Raw genomic sequence first — 22,523 nt, forward strand, 5'->3', positions numbered from 1 at the left:
ATGAGAGTACAACTATTATCACTACTCCTTGAACATTTCAATTATTTTTCTGGACCTGGACTGACCCAGAGGTAATTGTATGTAAACGAACACTCATCTGGTCACCCATTGACTAACATGGAGTTTCCAGTTAAACTTTATCAAACTAACCGTTTGAAAGGAGTATATAATTATTATATTTATTACCACAATTGTTCATATGATTTTTTAATTTATGACTGTTTACCAAAGAAAATATTAATTACCAGGAGTGCCTTCTGAGGTTTTAATTCCCATTCTGCAACAGTACTGCGCAATGCCATAATCTGCAATCTTTGCAATAACAGCAGAGTTTGGATACAAAGTGAACAGCAGAACATTGTGAGGCTTCAAATCCCGATAGATTATCATTGCTGAATGAAGATACCTTTTTTTGGAACAAAATAAATTATTATAATTCAAGCACAGTCAAGCAGTAATATTACCATTCTGGAAGATGCTAAATGCATCTAAACACATTTAATGTTCTTGAATTTTTTTTTTATAACATACTACATAAATATGAGTTATCCTTGCATATGAAAAGAACAGTTGCTTTACTTTAGCTGACCATGGCGGGCATCAGACATTACATCGCATAGAAAAATTTGCTAATAATTTTTCCTTGACATTTACACATCATTCACACACAATCTTGACTTTTACCTCAGCCCATCAGAAACATGAACAGCTATCCTGTGCTGAAGAGTTCTGGTTAGGCAACCACAGTCTTGTTGTAGCAGACGGTCAAGGGAACCTTTGGACGCAAGTTCCATCACCAACATTCTAGGTCGAACACCAGCCGCCAGCAAACATACCAAGCTTGGGTGATGGAGTTGACTAAGTACAGTCAGTTCCTGAATAACAGTGGAAAAAAGAAAACTTAAAAAACAAGCTTTATTTATTTATGATAGATGCTTTGTGTAGCATTTGTGCAATATAATTTTACTCTCATCAAATTTCAGTAATTTCAGGGAAAAAAAGCTTAATTTAAAAGTATATTGAGCAATAGCACATTGGGAAATGTAATCACAAAGCGCACACAACACCACAAAATTCATAGGCACCTTACTACCCAAAGGAAATTGACATTTCCATTTGCAAAAAAAAATAAAAAAAAAATTCAAAAGGAAGAAATTAGTTTTTTTTGAGGCACCACACAAACAAAATGCAACATTTTAAAATATTGATATATTACCTATTAACCGCTTGCCGACCGCCGCATGTACATATACGTCGGTAGAATGGCACGGACAGGCAAATGGGCGTATAGGTACAGGTACATTTCCATTTGCAAAAAAAAAAAAAAAAATTCAAAAGGAAGAAATGTGGATTTTTTGAGGTACCACACAAACAAAATGCAACATTTTAAAATATTGATATATTACCTATTAACAGCTTGCAGACCGCCGGATGTACATATACGTCGGCAGAATGGCACAGACAGGCACTTGATGTCCGCGGGGATACCTGCGATCGTCTCACGGAGAGGAAGAATGGGGAAATGCTGATGTAAACAAGCATTTCCCCATTCTGCCTAGTAACACTGACACTGATTACAGCTCTCTGTGATCGGGAGCTGTGATCAGTGTAGTGTCACACGTAGCCCCTCCCCCCCACAGTTAGAATCACTCCCTAGGACACACTTAACCTTTGCAGCGCCCCTTCCTGGTTAACCCCTTCACTGCCAGTCACATTTACACAGTAATCAATGCATTTTTAATCGCACTGATCGCTGTATAAATATGAATGATTTCAAAATAGCGCCAAAAGTGTCTGATCTGTCCGCCATAATGTCGCAGTCACGATAAAAATCGCAGATCGCCGCCATTACTAATAAAAAAAAAAATTAATATAAAAATATATTAAATATACAAATATTAAATACATATTAAATACATATAAAAATGCCATAAAACTAACCCCTATTTTGTAGACGCTATAACTTTTGCGCAAACCAATCAATAAACGCTTATTGCAATTTTTTTTTTTTTTTTTTATCAAAAATATGTAGAAGATTACGTATCTGCCTAAACTAAGGGGAACATTTTTTTATTCTTTATATATTTTTTGGGGATATTTATTATAGCAAAAAGTTAAAAATATATATATTTTTTTTAAATTGTCGCTCTTTTTGTTTATAGTGCAAAAATAAAAACCGCAGAGGTGATCAAATAGCCTCCATCTGAACCTCTCTCCGGCCAGCGTCTAGCCCACAGACAAGCAAGAGAAAGGCGTCGCACCTATATGGGCCCCGTCTCCATTACAGTAAGGAGAGGGAGCATCAACCATTGTAATAAGTGGACCTAGTCGTAGGAAAGTGCCTAATTTCCACTAGGTAGCCTGGTCTAGGTAAACATGTGTGAATCCATAACATAACAGAGAAACCAGAAAAGTAAAGAAGACAGGGAAAATAAGAGAGAGAAGGAAGAGAGGAGGAGTCCTCTCCTGGCACGCACCCACATTCCTACTGAGAACTTTTCAAAGATTAAGGTTTATTTAGAGTGGCGGTCCTGTCAGTTCTGGGGTCTCCATATTAAAATGTTGAGCGGTGCTGACCGAGACGTCCCCTGAGGGAGGGCTCAGCAATAGGGATGAGCTGAACACCCTTCGGTTCGCAGCAGAACATGTGAACAGGCAAAAAAATTCGGCAGAACACACGAAAACTGTTAAAGTCTATGGGACACGAACATGAATAATCAAAAGTGCTCATTTTAAAGGCTTATTTGCAAGTTATTGTCATACAAAGTGTTTGGGGACCCGTGTCCTGCCCAGGGGACATGCATCAATGCAAATTTTTTTCTTTTCCTTTCCTGGTATAGATTTTAGGGGGACCCCCACGCATTTTTTTTTTTTTTTTTACATTTTGGTTCGGGGTTCCCCTTAATATTCATACCAGACCCAAAGGGCCTGGTAATGGACTAGGGGGGATCCCATGCTCTTTTTTTTCAATGAGTTTTATCTATATTGCCAAGACCCGACAATTCATTACAGCCGCGATCAGTTTTAAATGATAATTTTTCCTTTAGAAATGTCATTTTGCTGTGATATTGTTCTAAACATGGGAAAACTGCGCCACTTTACAGGCATACTATAGACACCCACCAGGCACAATATTCAAAGGAATATTTCATTTTTATTGTTTCACATTAAGCATTAAAAAAATAACTGCTCCTGAAAAAAAGCCGTTTTTAAAATTTTTTTTTGCATTGATACATGTCCCCTGGGGCAGGACCCAGGTCCCCAAACACTTTTTATGACAATAACTTGCATATAAGCCTTTAAAATTAGCACTTTTGATTTTTCATGCTAGTGTCCCATAGACGTTGTTCCGGCAGCTTTCGAATTTGCCGCAAACACCGCATATTGTTCGCTGTTTGGCGAACACCCGATGTTCGAGTCGAACTTACGTTCGACTTGAACATCAGGCTCATCCCTACTCAGTAAGTTCAAGTAAGGCAATATCTAGGCTGGAGGGGATAAACCCCATGTCGGAGGTATGTTTTAACCAAGGGGCCCAAGTGTTAAAATGTTCCCTAGTGCCATTGAAAGTTGCTACCCATTCTTCCGCTTTCCTAATCTCCTTCACCTTTCTGGTCCATTCCTCTCGACTAGGCACATAGGTCTGCTTCCAATAGATGGGGAGCAGGCGTTTAGCAGCATTCAAGAGGTGTGGTAAAGTGCTCTTCCTATACTGGCTAGCAGGAACAGGAGGAATATGGAAGAGGTAATGCAAAGGAGAAAGGAGGGATGTCAAAACCCAGTATGTCCTGTATCTGAGTTTTAATTTCCTCCCAAAAGGGCCTTATTCTCGGGCATTCCCACCATAGATGAAATAATGTACCGTGGAGGCCACAGCCTCTCCAGCAGTGGTTGGATATGGAGGGGTAAATTCAGGCGAGCACAGCCGGCACCCTGTACCATTGTGTCAGTATCTTGTAATTGGTTTCTTGCGTTCTGGACTCAATGTAGCTAGAATGTGTTAGCTGGTACAGGTGAGCCAGCTGCGCCTCAGTGAACTCTTCCCCAGGTCTAGTTCTTATTCTCTGATGTAGACCGGCTTAGTCTTTGAGGCGGCTGATCCCAATAATTGGTATAACTCGGAGACCATGTGAGGGATAGGTTCATCCGTGGCAAAGAGAAACTCAAATGGTGTAAGTAGAGAGGTGGCTCTAATGGGTTGACCTTGCATAGCAAAAAAGTGACTGAGTTGTTTATATGGCCAGAAATCCATTGGGAAGCTTCCATGGCGAGCCCTAAGGGTCTCAAGAGTGGGGAGTCTCCGTTCTCCAGCAAATTGCCACAGCAGGCATTAGAATCATCCGTCCACTTCTTAAAAAATGCTATTTGTTCTCCTGGGGGAAACCAGCAAAAGCCCCCAAGTGGGGCCAGTGGGGACACGGGGGGGGGGGGGGGCAGAGAGTATATACTGTTGATCCTATCCCAGACCTTAAGAGTCTGGGTCGTTGGGGAGAGGTAGCGTCTGACAACCCCGTGTTCCCTAGCCAGTCACTGAGCATAAGCCAGGTCTCTACCTGCCAGGCATTTTTCCAGGGGTACCCAGAGCCTGGATCGGGTTATGAAACACCAGTTCAATATCCGCTGGAGAAGGATAGCCCTGTAGTACCTCCAGATGTCTGGTATACCTAAGCCTCCGGCCCTCTTTGGGCGTTTCAGCACTCTCATAGCTATGCGGGGTCTCTTTGCATTCCACACAAATTCCGCGAACATGCTGGTGATCAAGGAGAAGAAGGTGCTAGGCAGGGGCACCGGTACCATCTGCAAATAGAAGAGCACACGCGGGAGAATATTCATTTTAATGATATTCCCCCTTCCGAGCCAGGTAAAAGCGATTTTAGTCCAGTGTTTAAGGTCATTTCTAACCGCTGCGGGATAGTTATTATGGTAGAGAGTCTCATAGCGATCGGTTAGTTGGATACCCAGGTACTTTACAGAGGACTTAGCCCATGTAAAGGGAAACGCCGTCCGTAGGCTGTAAGTGAAGGGGAAAGCACTATTGGTAAAATTTCTGACTTTGAGTAATTCATTTCAAAATTGGAGAGCGCCCCAAACTGGCGAAGTTCTTTTATGAGGTTTGGCAGCGAGATCAGGGGTTCCGGTAAGTGGAACAGAACATCGTCTGCATAGGCAGATAATTTGTGCTCCATGTTTCCAACCGTCAGCCCTTTGATGTCCGGGTTAGCCTGTATTTTGCGCAGCAACGGTTCTAAAGTGAGGGCAAACAGGAGGGGCGAGAGGGGGCACCCCTGTCTCGTGCCATTCATGATCAGGAATCTGGGGGAGAGGAGGCCATTCACCTTGACTTGGGCACTGGGGGTGGAATAGAAGGCCATGATCCATGTCAGCATGTAAGGGCCTAGTCCCACGGTCTTCAGGACCGCCTTCAGGAAGGACCAGTCCACCCGGTCAAAGGCCGTTTTATCAGGGTGTACAATGTGGGGAATAAGGTGTTTCAGGCGGTTAGCTAATATTTTTGCTAGGATTTTAATGTCCATGTTCAATAGTGATATTGGATGGTAATTCTGAGTTAAAGTGGGATCCTTGCCTTCCTTTAAGAGCACTGTAATGTGGGCTAATAAGGCTTCAGAAGGGATCGGGTCTCCTAATCTAATGAATAAAGTTCCGCATAATAGTCATGGAACAGAGAGGCAATCTAAGAGGAATGTGAGACCGCCCCACCAGAAGTGTATTGGAGTTTGTGGACGTGAGTTTGGGCCGACATTTACGAAGGGCTCTAGCGAGCATCCTACTGCACTTGTTACCATGCTCATAGTATTTATGAGAAAGGTAACGAAGCTGCCTGCAGACTTTGCGGTCCAACAGGCGTGAGAAAAACTCTCTCAGCTCCAACAACCTCTTTAGAGCCTCTGGGTCCCCGTGACGCTTATGGCGGAGTTCCGCCTGTTAAAGGGCTTTCCGGACTCTCTGAAAGTCGGCCTGTCGTGCCCTCTTACACCTGGCCCCCTGCGAAATCAGCTTGCCCCGTATCACTGCCTTGTGTCCCTCCTAGATCATCCCTACACCCACATCATCGATAGTATTTTCTTCCATTTTTCTCTTTTCTTAACCACTTCCATACTGGGCCTATTCTGGCACTTCTCTCCTACATGTAAAAATCATAATTTTTTTGCTAGAAAATTACTCAGAACCCCCAAACATTATATATGTTTTTTTAGCAGACACCCTGGGGAATAAAATGGCACTCATTGCAACTTTTTATCTGGCACGGTATTTGCGCAATCATTTTTCAAACGCCTTTTTTTTAAAACAAATAAAACGGTTTCATGAATTAACAAATAACAAAACAGTAAAGTTAGCCCATTTTTTTTGTATAATGTGAAAGATAATGTTACGCCAAGTAAATAGATACCTAACATGTCACGCTTGAAAATTGCGCACACTCATGGAATGGTGCCAAATTTCGTTACTTAAAAATCTCCATAGGCGACGCTTTAAAAATATTTACAGGTTACCAGTTTAGAGTTACAGAGGAGGTCTAGTGCTAGAATTGTTGCACGCGGCGATACCTCACATGTGTAGTTTGAACGGCGTTTACATATGTGGGCAGGACTTGCGTGTGCGTTCGATTCTGAGCGCGAGCTACCGGGAACAGGGGCATTTATTTATTAAAGTTGTATTTATTGTAATTTCAAGGTAAATGCAAAACAAAACAGAGCCTATTGGGCATACCCAGGCTCGGTCAACAACTACATACTAAGAGAAAAAAAAAAAAACATACATATAAAGATATATATATATATATATATATATATATATATATATATATATATATATATATATATATATATATATATATTCTTTACGAAACCACTGTACGCTCAACCACCTGTGCAGAATATTCAAAGCACTCCTCTAATTCCATGTGTACTCTGCAATACCCACTTTAGTGATTCATGGAATGAAATGTGCAGTACAATAACATATTCAAATTCCCCCCTTTCCCCTAAACTATCGACTGAACAGCCCAGGGACTTTTAGGAGATCAGGGATGCCATTTGAGTCGTACTTAATAGAGTGAACTAATCATCAATCGAATCTGCATTAGTGGACAGGGATTCCGTCTAAATATCCCATATTTTGTGGAATTTTTTGCCACAGCCACGTGACAGGTAAGTAGCTTTGTACAATGGTAGAGCCACATTCACTAACTTCTTCCATAAATTTATTGAAGGTGCAGATGAGGCCTTCCATCTGAGTACTATAGATTTACAGGCATAGTAAAGTAATAATCCTAGCAGGGTTCTGATTGCCCGTAGTGGGGCCAGTGATTCAATGAGTCCCAGCGGACATACCTCCACAGACAGTGGCACAGAAACGGTGGTGGCAGTCAAAATAAATTTGGTTACCTCAACCCAAAAAATTGCAATCTGAGGACAGTTCCAAAAAATATGAATGAAATCCGCTGAGGTTGAATTACACCTCCAGCAAGAGGCAGAAATAGATGGATAGATTCTGTGTAAACGCTCAGGCGTGTAATATACCTTCTGTACTATTTTAAATTGCACCAATTTATCTCTGGCTGATAATAGTTGTGAAAAAGGGCATTTCTTCCCAATCTTCTATGTCTAATGTAGGGAAATCTACTTCCCACTTTGCCTTAAGGTTTTCTAGTCCCGTGTGGACGTTAGGGAGTAGTACCTTATATATGGAAGATAAGGGTTTAGATAGAGCTTCATCTCTGAGCAGAGTCTCCAGATTTGAGGTGTAAAAGGCCACGGGGGCATTTGCAAACTGAGTATTGAAAGCGTGCCTGAGCTGCAGGAATCTAAACAGATGCGAGTTAGGTAAATTATATTGTTGTTTCAACTCATCAAAAGTCTGTATTTTGCCCGCAAGACAAATTTGATTTATATATTTGATGCCCTTGCATGCCCATACCCCAGGGTCGGGAATGGACCCGAATTCTGGCAATTGCGGGTTAAACCAAAGAGGGCTATAGGGGGAAATGTGTCCAGAAGGGATGGGGTGTAGTGAATTTGCCACTGACCACGCCCGTATTACCACTCTCATTGCTGATGTAAGAGGGAAGGGAGCTCTAGAGCCCCGGTAAAGTAGGTTCCGTAGCGCCTCATAAGACCCCAAACGTGCTGCTTCCAGAACCACTGCTGCATTGGACTCATCAGAGACTAGCCAGTTGTGGGCGTAACATAGCCGCCACAAAATAAGAGTGAAGGTCAGGGCAAGCCAAGCCTCCCCAAGGTCTCTGCAGCACCGTCAGCTTAAATCTCGGCTGACCGGATCCCCAGAGAAAAGATAATAAAATGGAGTTTATTAGGCGAAATACCTTTTTGGGGCTCCAGACAGGTGCATGTCTGAGAGCATAGAGAAAGGCAGGTAGAAGCTTCATCTTAAATAAATTGATCCTCCCGATTAAAGAGAGGGGGAGATTTGCCCATGCCTTCAGTCTCTTTCTCATCTTTTGTATCAGTGGTTCTAAGTTAAGGGTATAATAGTCAAAGGTAGATGCGGAGATGTGAATACCTAGATATTTAATTTTGTCTGTCCATAGTAAGGGTAGGTCGGGATCCGCTACATCCTTTGCGGCCCCATCTATCGGCAAGATTTGGGATTTATCCCAGTTTACTTTGAGCCCCGAACAGCTAGTGAAATTGGAAAGAATGGTCAACGTCTCCCGAAGGGATTGGGCAGGGTCACTCAAAAAAAAGGATAAGATCATCCGCATATAAAGCAACTTTCTCATGTATGGATCCCACCTGTATGCCCCTAACCCCGTCTGCCTGTCTGAGGGCCGAGGCAAGTGGCTCCATCACCAAGGCAAAAAGGGCCGGTGACAGTGGACAACCTTGCCTCGTACCTCTTCCGACAGAAAAGGGCGCCGGCAGAGCACCACCAAGCTTAATCTCGTAGAGGACTCAGTGGGAGGTAATTGAAGATGGGTAAACACTCTGCGTAAATTTATATCTGTTGATTTCCCTGGCATGAAACCAGTCTGGTCTATATTAATGAGGGATGGTAGAATCGTCCGCAGTCTGGTCGCTAATATTTTTGTCAAAATCTTGAGGTCATAGTTTAGCAGGGAGATCGGCCTATAAGAAGTACAGAGGGATATGTCTTTGCCGGGCTTAGGGATGAGGACAATGTGTGCCTGATACATTGAAGGGGGTAAGGACGAACAGGGGCATTTAAAAAAAAAAAACATTTTTATTATTATTATTTTACTTTTTTTTATTTTTATACATTTTTATTTTTTTGATCACGTTTATTTCTATTACAAGGAATGTAAACATCCCTTGTAATATGAATCTATGTGACAGGTCCTCTTTATGGAGAGATGCAGGGTCAATAAGACCTCTCCTCCAGGCTGGAAAGCATGAAATCAGTGAAAAAAAACTCATCGATCTCATGCTGACAGCCGCGATCGCGGCTTTGTTGACATCCGGGAACGGCGCCGGATGACTACGATAGAGATGACGTGACCAGATAGTCACCAGTCATCTCTATGACCGTCGGAGGCCCAGGCACAATGTTATGACGTCACGCCCGGGCCTCTGACGGTCATAGAGATGACTGGTGACCATCTGGTCACCAGAAATCTGTATCGTAGTCATCCGGCGCCGGCCGATTCTTAATCCGGGCCCACGATGGCACGGGAGAGCCCGGAGAAGCAACGGATGGCGGTGGGAGGGCGGGGATGTCCCCTCCCGTCGCATATAAGAACGATCAAGCAGCGGAACTGCCACTATGATCATTCTTATGGTGCACAGAATCGCCGACTGGAAATAATGATATCTGAATGATGCCTCTAGCTGCAGGCATCATTCAGATATCACTGCACAAAGTCAGGGACGTAATTTGACTATGTGCGGTAGGGAAGTGGTTAAAATAGTGTGTTAGGGTATCAGAGACCCCCGTCATCCAAGAGGTTCTCGTTTAGTCGCCATGACCATGTACGCTGGGTGCCTTGTGGCAGGGTAAAAGTGGATGTTACTGGCGCATGGTCCGAGGTGGTAATATTCTCTATGGATGCTGCCTGCAGTAGCTCGAGGGTAAATTGGTCCACGAAGAGGAGATCTATATGGGTGTATACATCATGAACTTTAAAATGATAGCTGTAATCCCTAGCCGAAGGAAATAGTACCCGCCAGCTATTGAACAGGAGGTGGGAATGGAGGGTTTTTCAAAATCGCTTGAGGAAAGCGTACAAGTGGGTCGAGCGAATTATGGGATGTGTCAAATAAGGGGTCTGGGCTGATGTTGAAGTCTCCCCCTAAGATCAGATGGCCCTCCCTAAATTCAGACAGTCTTTCCAAAGTGGTATCTAGAAAGGCAAGCTGGGTAGAATTAGGGGCATATACGTTTGAAAAGGTGTACAGTGTCCCGGCTATTTTCCCTTTCAGGAAGACAAACCTGCCCAAGGGGTCTGAAAAATGTTCTGTAGGTTGAAAGGGGCATGATTTGTGGATAGCTATGACAGTACCCTTTGCCTTAGAAACCATAGAGGCGCTTAGGAACCACTGGTTGAATAAGTAGGTGGGTAGTTTAGGTGTGGACTGGGAGGTAAAATGTGTCTCCTGCAAAAATAATACCTGAGCCCCTAGCCTTTTCAGTTCCAACCACAGCCTGCTCTGTTTGTGTGGAGAGCAGAGACCCCTGACATTGTAAGATATTACCTTAAGGCCCCTTTCACACTAGGGCGGTGTCGGCGGTAAAGTGTCGCTATTGTTAGCAGCGGTTTACCGTCGGTATTTGGCCGCTAGCGGGGGGGGGGGGGGGGTTAGCAGCCGAGAAAGGGTTAAAAACCACCGCAAAGCGCCTCTGCAGAGGCACTTTGCCGGCTGTATAGCCACGCTGTCCCATCGACTTCAATGGGCCAGAGCGGTGTATACACCACTCCTTCACTGCTCCGAAGATGCTGCTAGCAGGACTTTTTCCCTCTGGGCTTTCACACTGGAGAGACAGCAGCGGCTGTTTCGGGTCGGTTTGCAGGCGATATTATTAGCGCAATAGTGCCTGCAAACCACCCCAGTGTGAAAGGGGCCTAATAGACACCATGAAAGCCCACGGATACCGTTAAACAAACACAATAACATATAAATCAACGCAGTTAAACAGGTCAGGAAATACAACCTATCATAGCAGGTGGAGTCTAGCCGGCCTGCTATATAATTAGTCAGTGAGCCTGGCACAGGCCCCCCCCCCCACTGAAGACAGGGAGGGCCATGGGCCACGGCCCACTGTACCATATAGGGTTTACACCAAATGTGGGTAGGCCTACTGGGGGAACAGAAGCCAGAATGGGGAATGTGAAGAAATCACTCCCCTCCCATCGACTCTACAGGGTATTAGTAATCAGACAGGGGACACCAATTGTTCATGTCCAGAGTCTAACATCTAGGGCATAGAAAATATGCCGGGAACCCGAGAGAAACAGCAGCAGCACTGTCCCAGTAGTGAAACCTGAGTTTGAGACCAGGGCCTCCCTGCCGGACCATCGAGGCTAGAGGTGGTTAGGCCCAGGGAGAGAGGGCACTGGAATTGTCCTGAGCCAAAAGGTAGAGTTCTATCGGTCTCTGGTGGTAGCAGGGCACTGGTAGTGCAGCATCTGTTGCCCCTAGAGCGACTTTTGCCTCTTGCGGTTTGCCATGGCTGGGGGAGGGAAAAAGCAGGTAAATCCAGGTCTCCCCTCCATTCTGGAAAGTGGACGTCTCCGAATTGCACAGCAGAGAGGAAGTGTGGTAAATCATCTTTATTGCGTAGTGTAACTTGTCGCCCCTCTTTCAGCACTTGTAGGCTAAAGGGGAAAACCCAGCGGTAGGTAAGGCCTGCATCTTGAATGGCCGTTAGCAAGGGACGCAGAGCTCTGCGTTGCATAAGAGTGCGCCTAGAAAGATCTTGGCAGAAAAACAATTTTGCCCCATCAAAATCAAAGTATGGTTTGTTCCGCATTTTTTGCATTATGCGATCTTTCAGAGTATACTTATGGAGCTTACAGATAATGTCTCGTGGGGACTCAGGATCCTGTGAAGGTGGCTTCAGAGCTTCAGTGCGCCCGATCGATTTCTACCAGGTTAGTGTCCGTAAGCCCCAGTATTTCCCTAAATACTCCTACCAGAGATGGAATGATATCTCTTGGTGCAGTGGCTTCTGGCATGCCACGGATGCGTATATTAGCGCGTCTGCTGCGATTTTCAAAAACATCTATCTGGGATATCAGGGCCTCCATTTTATGGCTCTGTGTGGTGCATTTTTCCTGCAGCATGGCAATGTGAGGGAAGGTGTCATCAAAACGCTGTTCTAGAGTCTCCATCCTGCCCACTAGGTACGTGGTATTTGCTTTCAACTAAGCAATGTCCTGTGTGAAAGCCTTTTCTATCCTGGCTGTGAAGCATGCAGGTCTTCTCTAGTGGGGAGAGACCAGATATGGCGCTTAAGATCGCAATCCACCAGCAGTTCTGTAGGGTCAGGGCCTTGCTCTAGTGAGGACAGTGAGCCTGGGGATGCAGGGGGAGCAGAGTCACTCACCGACCGCTGCGATGGGACCAGGGATGCCGCCATCTCAGGTGCTGGAGCCGCGTGTTGTCGAGCGGCCGCCTTCTCCTGCGCCATCTTGGGATCTCCCTTCCTGGACCGGCGGGTCTACGGGAAGTACGTGTCCAGCGGGCCCTGCTTCATCTGGTCGGTCCCCATCGGCTGGGAGAATGCCCGCGATCGTTGTGACATGGTTGGAGCTGGTCACAGTCAGGTTTGCCCCAGTATAGCTGAGAGAAGCTGCAGTGAGAGCGGAGCTGAGGGAGAACACGTCCTCACTCCTCCATGGCTTGGCCACGCCCTATGTTTATTTCTTTTGTTTGTATTGGTATGACACAAAAAAAGTGGAGAAACAAAAAGCCAAATCTGACACATTCCATGCAAAACTCCAAAAATGGACTAGACAAAATTATTGGCACCCTTAATATTAAAAAATAACTGAAATCAATCGCTTCCTGTAACCATCAATGATTTTCTTACAGTGCTCTACTGGAATTTTGGACCAATCTTTTTGCCAGCTGCTTCAGGTCTCTCAGATTGGTAGGGTTCCTTTTCCCAACTGCTGTTTTGAGATCTCTCCGCAGGTGCTCTATGGAATTTAGATCTGGACTCATTGCAGGCCAGTTCAGTACTCTAAAACGCTTTGTCTTAAACCATTTCTGGGGGCTTTTTGACATGTGCTCGGGGTCATTGTCCTGCTGTAAGACCCATGACCTCTGATGGAGACCCAACTTTCTCACACTTGGCCCAACATTGCACCCCAGAATTCTTTGGTAGTCTTTAAATTTCATAATGCCATGCACACGGGGTCAAGACATCCAGAACCTGAAGCAGCAAAGCAACCCCAAAACATCAGTAAACCTCCACCATGTTTGACCGTATTCTTTTCGTTAAAGGCCTCATTTCTTTTTCGGAAAACAGTAGAATGATGGGCTTTACCAAAAAGCTGTAATTTTGTTTTGTCTGTCCAGAGCACACTCTCCCAAAAGGATTTTGGCTTCTTCAGGTAAGTTTTGCCAGACTCCAATCTGGCTTTTTTTCATGTTTCTGTGTCAGCAGTGGGGTCCTCCTGGGTCTCCTACCATAGCGTCCCTTTTCATTCAGATGGCGATGTATAGTGCGAGCTGACACAGTTGTACCCTGTGCCTGAAGGTCAGCTTGAATTTGTCTGGAAGTTGATCGAGGTTCTTTCTCCACCATTCCAACAATCCTTCGTAGTAATCTTTGATTTTTCCTTTTTGTCCACACCCAGGGACATTAGCTACAGTGCCATGGGTTGTAAACTTCTTGACAATGTGGCGCACGATGGACACAGGAACATTTATTTCTCTGGAGATGGACTTGTAACCTTAAGATTGTCCATGCTTTTCCACAATTTTTGTTGTAAAATCCTCAGACAATTCATTGCTTCTCTTTCTCTTCTCCATGCACCGTGTGCTACACAGAACCACACAACAGAAAGGGTGAATCAATTTTCCACCTTTAAACTGGTTGCCAGTGTGATTTCTATATTGTCAGCACCTGTTAATTGATACAGGCGAGTTTAATTACAAATTACAGGAGCTTCACAAACTTGGAATGCAATTATTTCTTACAATTTTGAGAAGGTGCAAACAATTTTGTCTAGTCCATTTATGGAGTTTAGCATGGAATGTCAAATTTGGCTTTTTGTTTCTCCACTTTTTTGTGTCATACCAATACAAACAAAAGAAATAAGCTTGACAATGCCTAAACATTTGTAATTGCAATTTTTTTGTGAAACAGGCCATTATAAGGCTTCAAAAACAAAACAAATCCATCAGAGAGACAGCAACATTAGGCGTGGCCAAATCAACAGTTTGGTACATTCTGAGGAAAGAAGAAAGCACTGGTGAGCTCAGCAACATAAAAAGGCCTGGACGTCCATGGAAGACAATAGTGGTGAATGATCGCAGGATCACCTCTACGGTAAAGTAAAACCCATTCACAACATCCAGACAATTGAAGGACACGCTCCAGGAGGTGGACGTATCATTGTCAAAGTCTACAATCAAGGCTTCACGAAAGCAAATACAGAGGGTTCGTCCCAAGGTGCAAACCATTCATAAGCCCGAAGAATAGAAAAGCCAGATTAGACTTTGCCAAAAAAACATCTAAAAAAGCCAGACCAGTTCTGAAAAAGCATTCTTTGGATGGATGAAACTAAGATTAATCTGTACCAGAATGACGGGAAAAAAAAGTGTGAAGACTTGGAACAGCTCATGATCCAAAGCACACGTCATCTGCAAAACGTGGTGGAGGCAGTGTGATGGCATGGCAATGCATGGCTTCCAGTGGCACTGGGTCATTGGTGTTTATTGATGATGTGACAGAAGCAGCCAGATGAATTCTGCAGTTTAGACATATATTGTGAGCCTGGATTCAGCCAAATGCAGCAAAGTTGATTTAACGGCACTTTACAGTACAGATAGACAATGATACAAAACACACTGAAAAAGCAACCCAGGGCAGAGTCAATCACCTGATCTCAACCCAATTGACCATGCATTTCACTTGCTGAAGGCAAAACTAAAGGCAGAAAGAACCACAAACAAAGAACAACTGAAGACAGCTGCAGTTAGAGCCTGGCATAGCATCAGAGAGGAGGAAATATAGTCTTTGGTAATGTTCATGCGTTCCAGACTTCAGGCAGTCATTGCCAGTAAAAGATTCTCAACAAAATATTAAAAATTAACATTTTATTTATGATCATATTCATTTGTCCAATTACATTTGAGCACCTGAAAATGGGGGCACTGTGTATAAAAATGGTTGCAGTTTCTAAAATTTGTACTTGATATTGATGTTCAACCCTTTGAATTAAAGTTAAAAATCTGCACTTCAAATTAATTTGGATTGCTTCGTTTTAATTTTATTCTGGTGGCATACAGAGCCAAAAGTATAAAAATTACGCCTGTGTCCAAATACAGTTATGCTCTAAAGTTTGCATACCCTGGCAGAAATTGTGACATTTTGGCATTTATATTGAAAATATGACTGATCATGCCAAAAAACTGCATTTTATTCAAGGATAGTGATCACATGAAGTCATTTACTATCACATAGTTTTTTGGCCCCTTTTAAAATCATAATGATAACAGAAATCACCCAAATGGCCCTGATCAAAAGTTTACATACCCTGCAATGTTTGGCCTTGGTACAGACACAGAAGGTGGCACACACAGGTTAAAATTGCTATTAATGATTAAAGGTTAATTTCCCACATTTATGGCTTTTTAAATCACAATTAGTGTCTGTGTATAAATAATGAGTTTGTTAGCTCTCACATTGATGCACTAAGCAGGCTAGATACTAAGCCATAGGGAGCAGAAAAGAACAGTCAAAAGACGTGCATAACAAGGTAATGAAACTTTGCAAAGATGGAAAAGGATATAAAAAGCTATCCGAAGCCTTGAATATGCCAGTCAGTACTGTTCAATCATTTTATAAGAAGTGGAAAATTTGGGGATCTCTAGATACCAAGCAAAGGTCAGGTAGGTCTAGAAAGATTTCAGCCACAACTGCCATAGGAATTGTTGGGGATACAAAGAAAAAGTAGCCTCAGGAAAAATACAGACTGCTCTGGAAAAAGATGGTGTGGTTGTTTTTAAGAAGCACAATACAATGATACTTGAACAAAAAAAGAGCTGCATGGTCAAGTTGCCAGAAAGAAGCCTTTACTGTACAAATGCCACAAAAAAGCCTGGTTAGAATATGCCCAACAACACCTTGACATGCCTCATTGGTCTTTTTTGTGGCACTGGAGCAGTAAAGGCTTCCTTCTGGCAGCTCAACCATGCAGCTCTTTTTTGTTCAAGTACTGTTGAATTGTGCTCCTTAAAAACAACCACGCTGTCTTTTTGGAGAGCAGCCTGTATTTTTCCTGAGGTTATCTGTGGGTTTTACACCAGTTGTGGCTGCAAACTTTCTTGGTCTACCGGACCTTGGCTTGGTATCAAAAGAGCCCAGAATTTTCCACTTCTTAATAAGGGATTAAACCATACTGACTGGCATATTCAAGACTTTGGGTATCCTTTTATATCCTTTTCCATCCTTATGAAGTTACATTACTTTGTTACGCAGGTCTTTTGACTGTTCTTTTCTACCTCCTAATGGCTCAGTGTCTAGCCTGCTTAGGGCATCCAAGTAAGAGCTAACAAATTCATTGACTATTTATACACAGACGCTAATTGTGATTTAAAAAGCCACAAATGTGAGAAATTAACATTTAATTCCATTTTAACCTGCGTGTGCCACCTTCTGTGTCTGTACCAAGGCCAAACATTCCAGGGTATGTAAACTTTTGATTAGGGCCATTTGGGTGATTTATGTTATCATTATGATTTTAAAAGGATCCAAAAAACTATGTTATAATAAATGACTTCATGTGATCACTATCCTTGAATAAAGGACATTTTTTTGGCATGATTAGTTATATTTTCAATATAAATGCCAAAATTTCAAACCGTATATATGGACCTAACTGTATATAAACACACACATACACACAATGGATATAAAAAGTCTGCATACCCCTGTTAAAATGTCAGGTTTCTGTGATGTTAAAAAATGAGACAAAGATAAATCATTTCAGAACCTTTTCCACCTTTAATGTGACCTATAAACTATACAACTCAGCTGATGAACAAACTGAAATCTTTTAGGTGGAGGGAAGTAAAAATAAAAAAATAAAATAAAATGGTTGCATTTGTGTGCACACCCTTAAACTAATACTTTGTTGAAACACCTTTTGATTTTATTACAGCACTCAGTCTTGGGTATGACTGGAGAAAATATGGCACAACAGTGACATTACCAAGAACTGGATGTGCCTCCAAAATTGATGAAAAGACGAGAAGAAAATTGGTCAGGGAGGCTGCCAAGAGGTCTACAGCAACATTAACCACTTCAGCCCCGGAAGGATTTACCCCCTTCCTGACCAGAGCACTTTTTACAATTCATGCAATGCTGTACCCAAACGAAATTTGCGTCCTTTTCTTCCCACAAATAGAGCTTTATTTTGATGGTATTTGATCACCTCTGCCGCTTTTATTTTTTGCGCTATAAACGGAAAAAGACTGAAAATTTTGAAAAAAAATGATATTTTCTACTTTTTGTTATAAAAAAATCCATTAAAATCAATTTTAGTCATACATTTAGGCCAAAATGTATTCGGCCACATGTCTTTGGTAAAAAAAATGTCAATAAGCGTATATTTATTGGTTTGCGCAAAAGTTATAGCGCCTACAAACTAGGGTACATTTTCTGGAATTTACACAGCTTTTAGTTTATGACTGTCTATGTCATTTCATGAGGTGCTAAAATGGCAGGGCAGTACAAAACCCCCCCAAATGACCCCATTTTGGAAAGTAGACACCCCAAGGAAATTGCTGAGAGGCATGTTGAACCCATTGAATATTTATTTTTTTTGTCCCAAGTGATTGAATAATGACAAAAAAAAAAAAATTACAAAAAGTTGTCACTAAATGATATATTGCTCACACAGGCCATGGGCATATGTGGAATTGCACCCCAAAATACATTCAGCTGCTTCTCCTGAGTACGGGGATACCAAATGTGTGGGACTTTTTGGGAGCCTAGCCGCGTACGGGGCCCCGAAAACCAAGCACCGCCTTCAGGATTTCAAAGGGCATACATTTTTGATTTTACTCCTCACTACCTATCACAGTTTTGAAGGCCATAAAATGCCAAGATGGCACAAAACCCCCCCAAATGACCCCATTTTGGAAAGTAGACACCCCAAGCTATTTGCTGAGAGGCATGATGAGTACATGGAATATTTTATATTTTGACACAAGTTGCGGGAAAGTGACAATTTTTTTTTTTTTTTGCACAAAGTTGTCACTAAATGATATATTGCTCAAACATGCCATGGGCATATGTGGAATTACACCACAAAATACATTCTGCTGCTTCTCCTGAGTACGGGGGATACCACATGAGTGGCACTTTTGGGAGCCTAGCTTCATACGGGGCCCCGAAATCCAATCACCGCCTTCAGGATTTCTAAGAGCGTTAATTTTTGATTTCACTCCTTACTACCCATCACAGTTTTGAAGGCCATAAAATGCCAAGATAGCACAAAACACCCCAAGCTATTTGCTGAGAGGCATGGTGAATATTTTGCAGCTCTCATTTGTTTTTGAAAATGAAGAAAGACAAGAAAAACGTATTTTTTTTTTCTTTTTTCAAATTTCAAAAGTTTGTGACAAAAAGTGAGGTCTGCAAAATACTCACTATACCTCTCAGCAAATAGCTTTGGGTGTCTATTTTCCAAAATGGGGTCATTTGGGGGGGGGTTGTGCCATCTGGGCATTACATGGCCTCCGAAACTGTGATAGGCAGTGAAGAGTGAAATCAAAAATTTACGCCCTTAGAAAGTCTGAAGGCGATGCTTGGTTTTCGGGGTCCCCTATGCGGTTAGACTCCCAAAAAGTCTCACACATGTGGTATCCCCGTACTCAGGAGAGGCAACAGAATGTATTTTGGGGTGTAATTTCACATATTCCCATGGCATGTTTGAGCAATATATCATTTAGTGACAACTTTGTGCAAAAAAAAAAAAAAAAAAAAAAATTTGTCTTTTTCCCGCAACTTGTGTCACAATATAAAATATTCCATGGACTCGACATGCCTCTCAGCAAATAGCTTGGGGTGTCTACTTTCCAAAATGGGGTCATTTGGGGGGGTTTTGAACTGTCCTGGCATTTTATGCACAACATTTAGAAGCTTATGTCACACATCACCCACTCTTCTAACCACTTGAAGACAAAGCCCTTTCTGACACTTTTTGTTTACATGAAAAAATTTTTTTTTTTTTGCAAGAAAATTACTTTGAACCCCCAAACATTATATATTTTTTTAAAGCAAATGCCCTACAGATTAAAATGGTGGGTGTTTCATTTTTTTTTTCCACACAGTATTTGCGCAGCGATTTTTCAAACGCATTTTTTGGGGAAAAAACACACTTTTTAAAATTTTAATGCACTAAAACACACTATATTGCCCAAATGTTTGATGAAATAAAAAAGATGATCTTAGGCCGAGTACATGGATACCAAACATGACATGTTTTAAAATTGCGCACAAACGTGCAGTGGCGACAAACTAAATACATTTTTAAAAGCCTTTACAGGTTACCACTTTAGATTTACAGAGGAGGTCTACTGCTAAAATTACTGCCCTCGATCTGACCTTCGCGGTGATACCTCACATGCATGGTGCAATTGCTGTTTACATTTGACGCCAGACCAACGCTTGTGTTCGCCTTTGCGCGAGAGCAGGGGGGGACAGGGGTGCTTTTTTTTTTTTTTTTTTTTTATTAATTTTTTGATTTTTTATCTTATTTTTAAACTGTTCCTTTCATTTTTACTTTTTTTAAATAATTTTTATTGTTATCTCAGGGAATGTAAATATCCCCTATGATAGCAATAGGTAGTGACAGGTACTCTTTTTTGAAAAAATTGGGGTCTATTAGACCCTAGATCTCTCCTCTGCCCTCAAAGCATCTGACCACACCAAGATCGGTGTGATAAAATGCTTTCCCAATGGCGCTGTTTACATCCGGCGAAATCTAAGTCATGAAATGCTCGTAGCTTCCGGATTCTTAGGCCATAGAGATGTTTGGAGCCATTCTGGTCTCTGATCAGCTCTATGGTCAGCTGGCCAAATCACCGGCTGCATTCTCAGGTTCCCTGTTGGGACAGGAGAGCCAGAGAAAAACATGGAAGACGGTGGGGGGGGGGGGGGCATTTCCTCCCACTGCTTGTAAAAGCAGTCTAGAGGCTAATTAGCCGCTAGGATTGCTTTTACATGAAAGCCGACCGCTGGCTGAAAAGAATGATACCAAGATGATACCTAAACCTGCAGGCATCATTCTGGTATAACCACTCAAAGTCCAGCAACATACCAGTACGTTGCTGGTCCTTGTTGGGCATATATTGTAAACTTTTTTTTCATGCAGCCTGTGGGCTGAACGAAAAAAAGATATCGATGGGTATGCCCACCATTAGAATACCTCCCTTCATCCACCCACTTCTAATGATGGGCATACTAGCACCATTTATATATGCTGAAGCATGGGGGCATCCTCCCGCAAAAGGCAGGAGCAAATTGCTCCTCCACCCACTGCCCCCACGCTTCGGCATATATGCTGAAGTATGTAACTGTGGTGGTGAAATCACCTCCGACAGCGCTGGAGTCACGGCTTTATGTATCGTGGGAGCAAACGCTGTTGCTGTCAAGATAAATAAATCCGCGCTGCAACTGAATGGCGTACCTGCTAAGCAAATGATGGTTAACAAAAAACAAAGTAACATTACAGTATAACAGTAATACTTACCATACCTGCAAAGCAAATACAAAAAAAAAACATAGTAAAAAATAAAACATTTAACGCAACCTGTGCCTACCTAAAATATATATATGCCGAAGCATGGGGGCATCCTCCCGCAAAAGGCAGGAGCAAATCGCTCCTCCACCCACTTCTGCCCCCACGCTTCGGCATATATGCTGAAGTATGTAACTGTGGTGGTGAAATCACCTCCGACAGCGCTGGAGTCACGGCTTTATGTATCGTGGGAGCAAACGCTGTTGCTGTCAAGATAAATAAATCCGCGCTGCAGCTGAATGGCGTACCTGAAAACAAAAAAATGTTTAAAACACAGTAAACTATAAAAAAATTACATACCTGAAAAGCAAACATGATAAAACATAACAATAAAACATTGCAGAATAGAATACAGTAAAAAAGAGCAGAACAATAGAGAGAAAATAGAGAGAGAGAGAACAATAAAACGACAACTATTTTTGGTTTTTTTATTTTATATTTTTTTTGTGTATTTTTTTTTTTTTTTACTTTTTTTTACTTTTTTTTTTTTTATAACTGTAACTTTTAAAACTGTAACGGTTCCAGGTTTGGGTCTCTCAAAATGCGATGGCATCTTGGGAGACCCTGTGGAAGTGTGTCCTAGTCTGTGCAGTGCTGTACCCTACGCTAATACTCAACTAGTGTATGGTAACGTTCAAAACATTCACCAATGCAAAGACCAGGATTGCCAGGACAGGAGGGACAATAATACCGGGTGTCACGCCTAAATCCGCGCTTTCTGCAGACACGACATTTTCTTTGGGGGGCTCGTTGGGTAGGGGTACTCTGGAGGACATAAGGAAAATGCCTCTCATGCAGCCGGCCTACTGCATTTGGATTGGGAAGGTGAGGTGGAGAACCGTCTGGAAACAGAAGGGCTCTGACGATCTCTTCCTGGAATTTAAGGAAGGATCCAGTCCGTCCTGAAGCTCTGTATAGCACATGAGCGTTCAGCAAAGCCAATTGAAATAAATAAACAGACACTTTTTTGTACCAGCGTCTGGCCTTACGGGCAATTAGGTACGGCGCCAACAACTGGTCGTTGAGGTCCACCCCTCCCATATTAAGGTTGTATTCGTGGACACAGAGGGGTTTCTCCACAACACCAGTCGCCGTAGTAATTTGGGTCGTCATGTCTGCATGAAGGGAGGTGAGAACGAAAACATTCTTCTTATCCCTCCACTTCATAGCGAGCAAATTATTATACTGCAAGCAGGCTCTCTCCCCCAGCCTAAGACGGGAATCTACAAGCCGCTGGGGAAAGCCCCGGCGATTAGGTCGCACGGTGCCACATGCTCCAATCTGCTGATCAAACAAGTGACTAAAAAGTGGCACGCTCGTATAATAATTGTCCACGTACAAGTGGTACCCCTTTCCGAATAAGGGTGACACCAAGTCCCACACTATCTTGCCAGCGCTTCCTATGTAGTCAGGGCAGTTTGTCGGCTCTACGTGACTATCTTTGCCCTCGTAAACCATAAATCTACATGTATAGCCTGTGGCCCTGTCACAGAGCTTATACATCTTGACCCCGTATCTGGCACGCTTGCTGGGAAGGTACTGTTTG

The 22,523-nt window shown here is 42.8% G+C and overlaps 1 protein-coding gene across 4 annotated transcripts in view; it reads right to left on the minus strand.

Moving 5' to 3' along the window:
• The window catches only part of LRRK2 (leucine rich repeat kinase 2), a 546,702-nt gene that overhangs the window by 71,453 nt on the left and 452,726 nt on the right, over positions 1-22,523 (minus strand). For all 4 annotated transcript variants that reach the window (XM_073619682.1, XM_073619683.1, XM_073619681.1 and 1 more), the window contains 2 exons: positions 685-875; positions 246-406 (listed from right to left, as the gene is read on the minus strand). In XM_073619682.1, coding sequence (XP_073475783.1) covers positions 246-406; positions 685-875 — 352 coding nt within the window. The remainder of the gene's footprint in view (positions 1-245; positions 407-684; positions 876-22,523) is intronic.

The sequence above is a fragment of the Aquarana catesbeiana genome, linkage group LG03 (assembly GCF_042186555.1).
Source record: "Aquarana catesbeiana isolate 2022-GZ linkage group LG03, ASM4218655v1, whole genome shotgun sequence".
Taxonomy (NCBI): domain Eukaryota; kingdom Metazoa; phylum Chordata; class Amphibia; order Anura; family Ranidae; genus Aquarana; species Aquarana catesbeiana.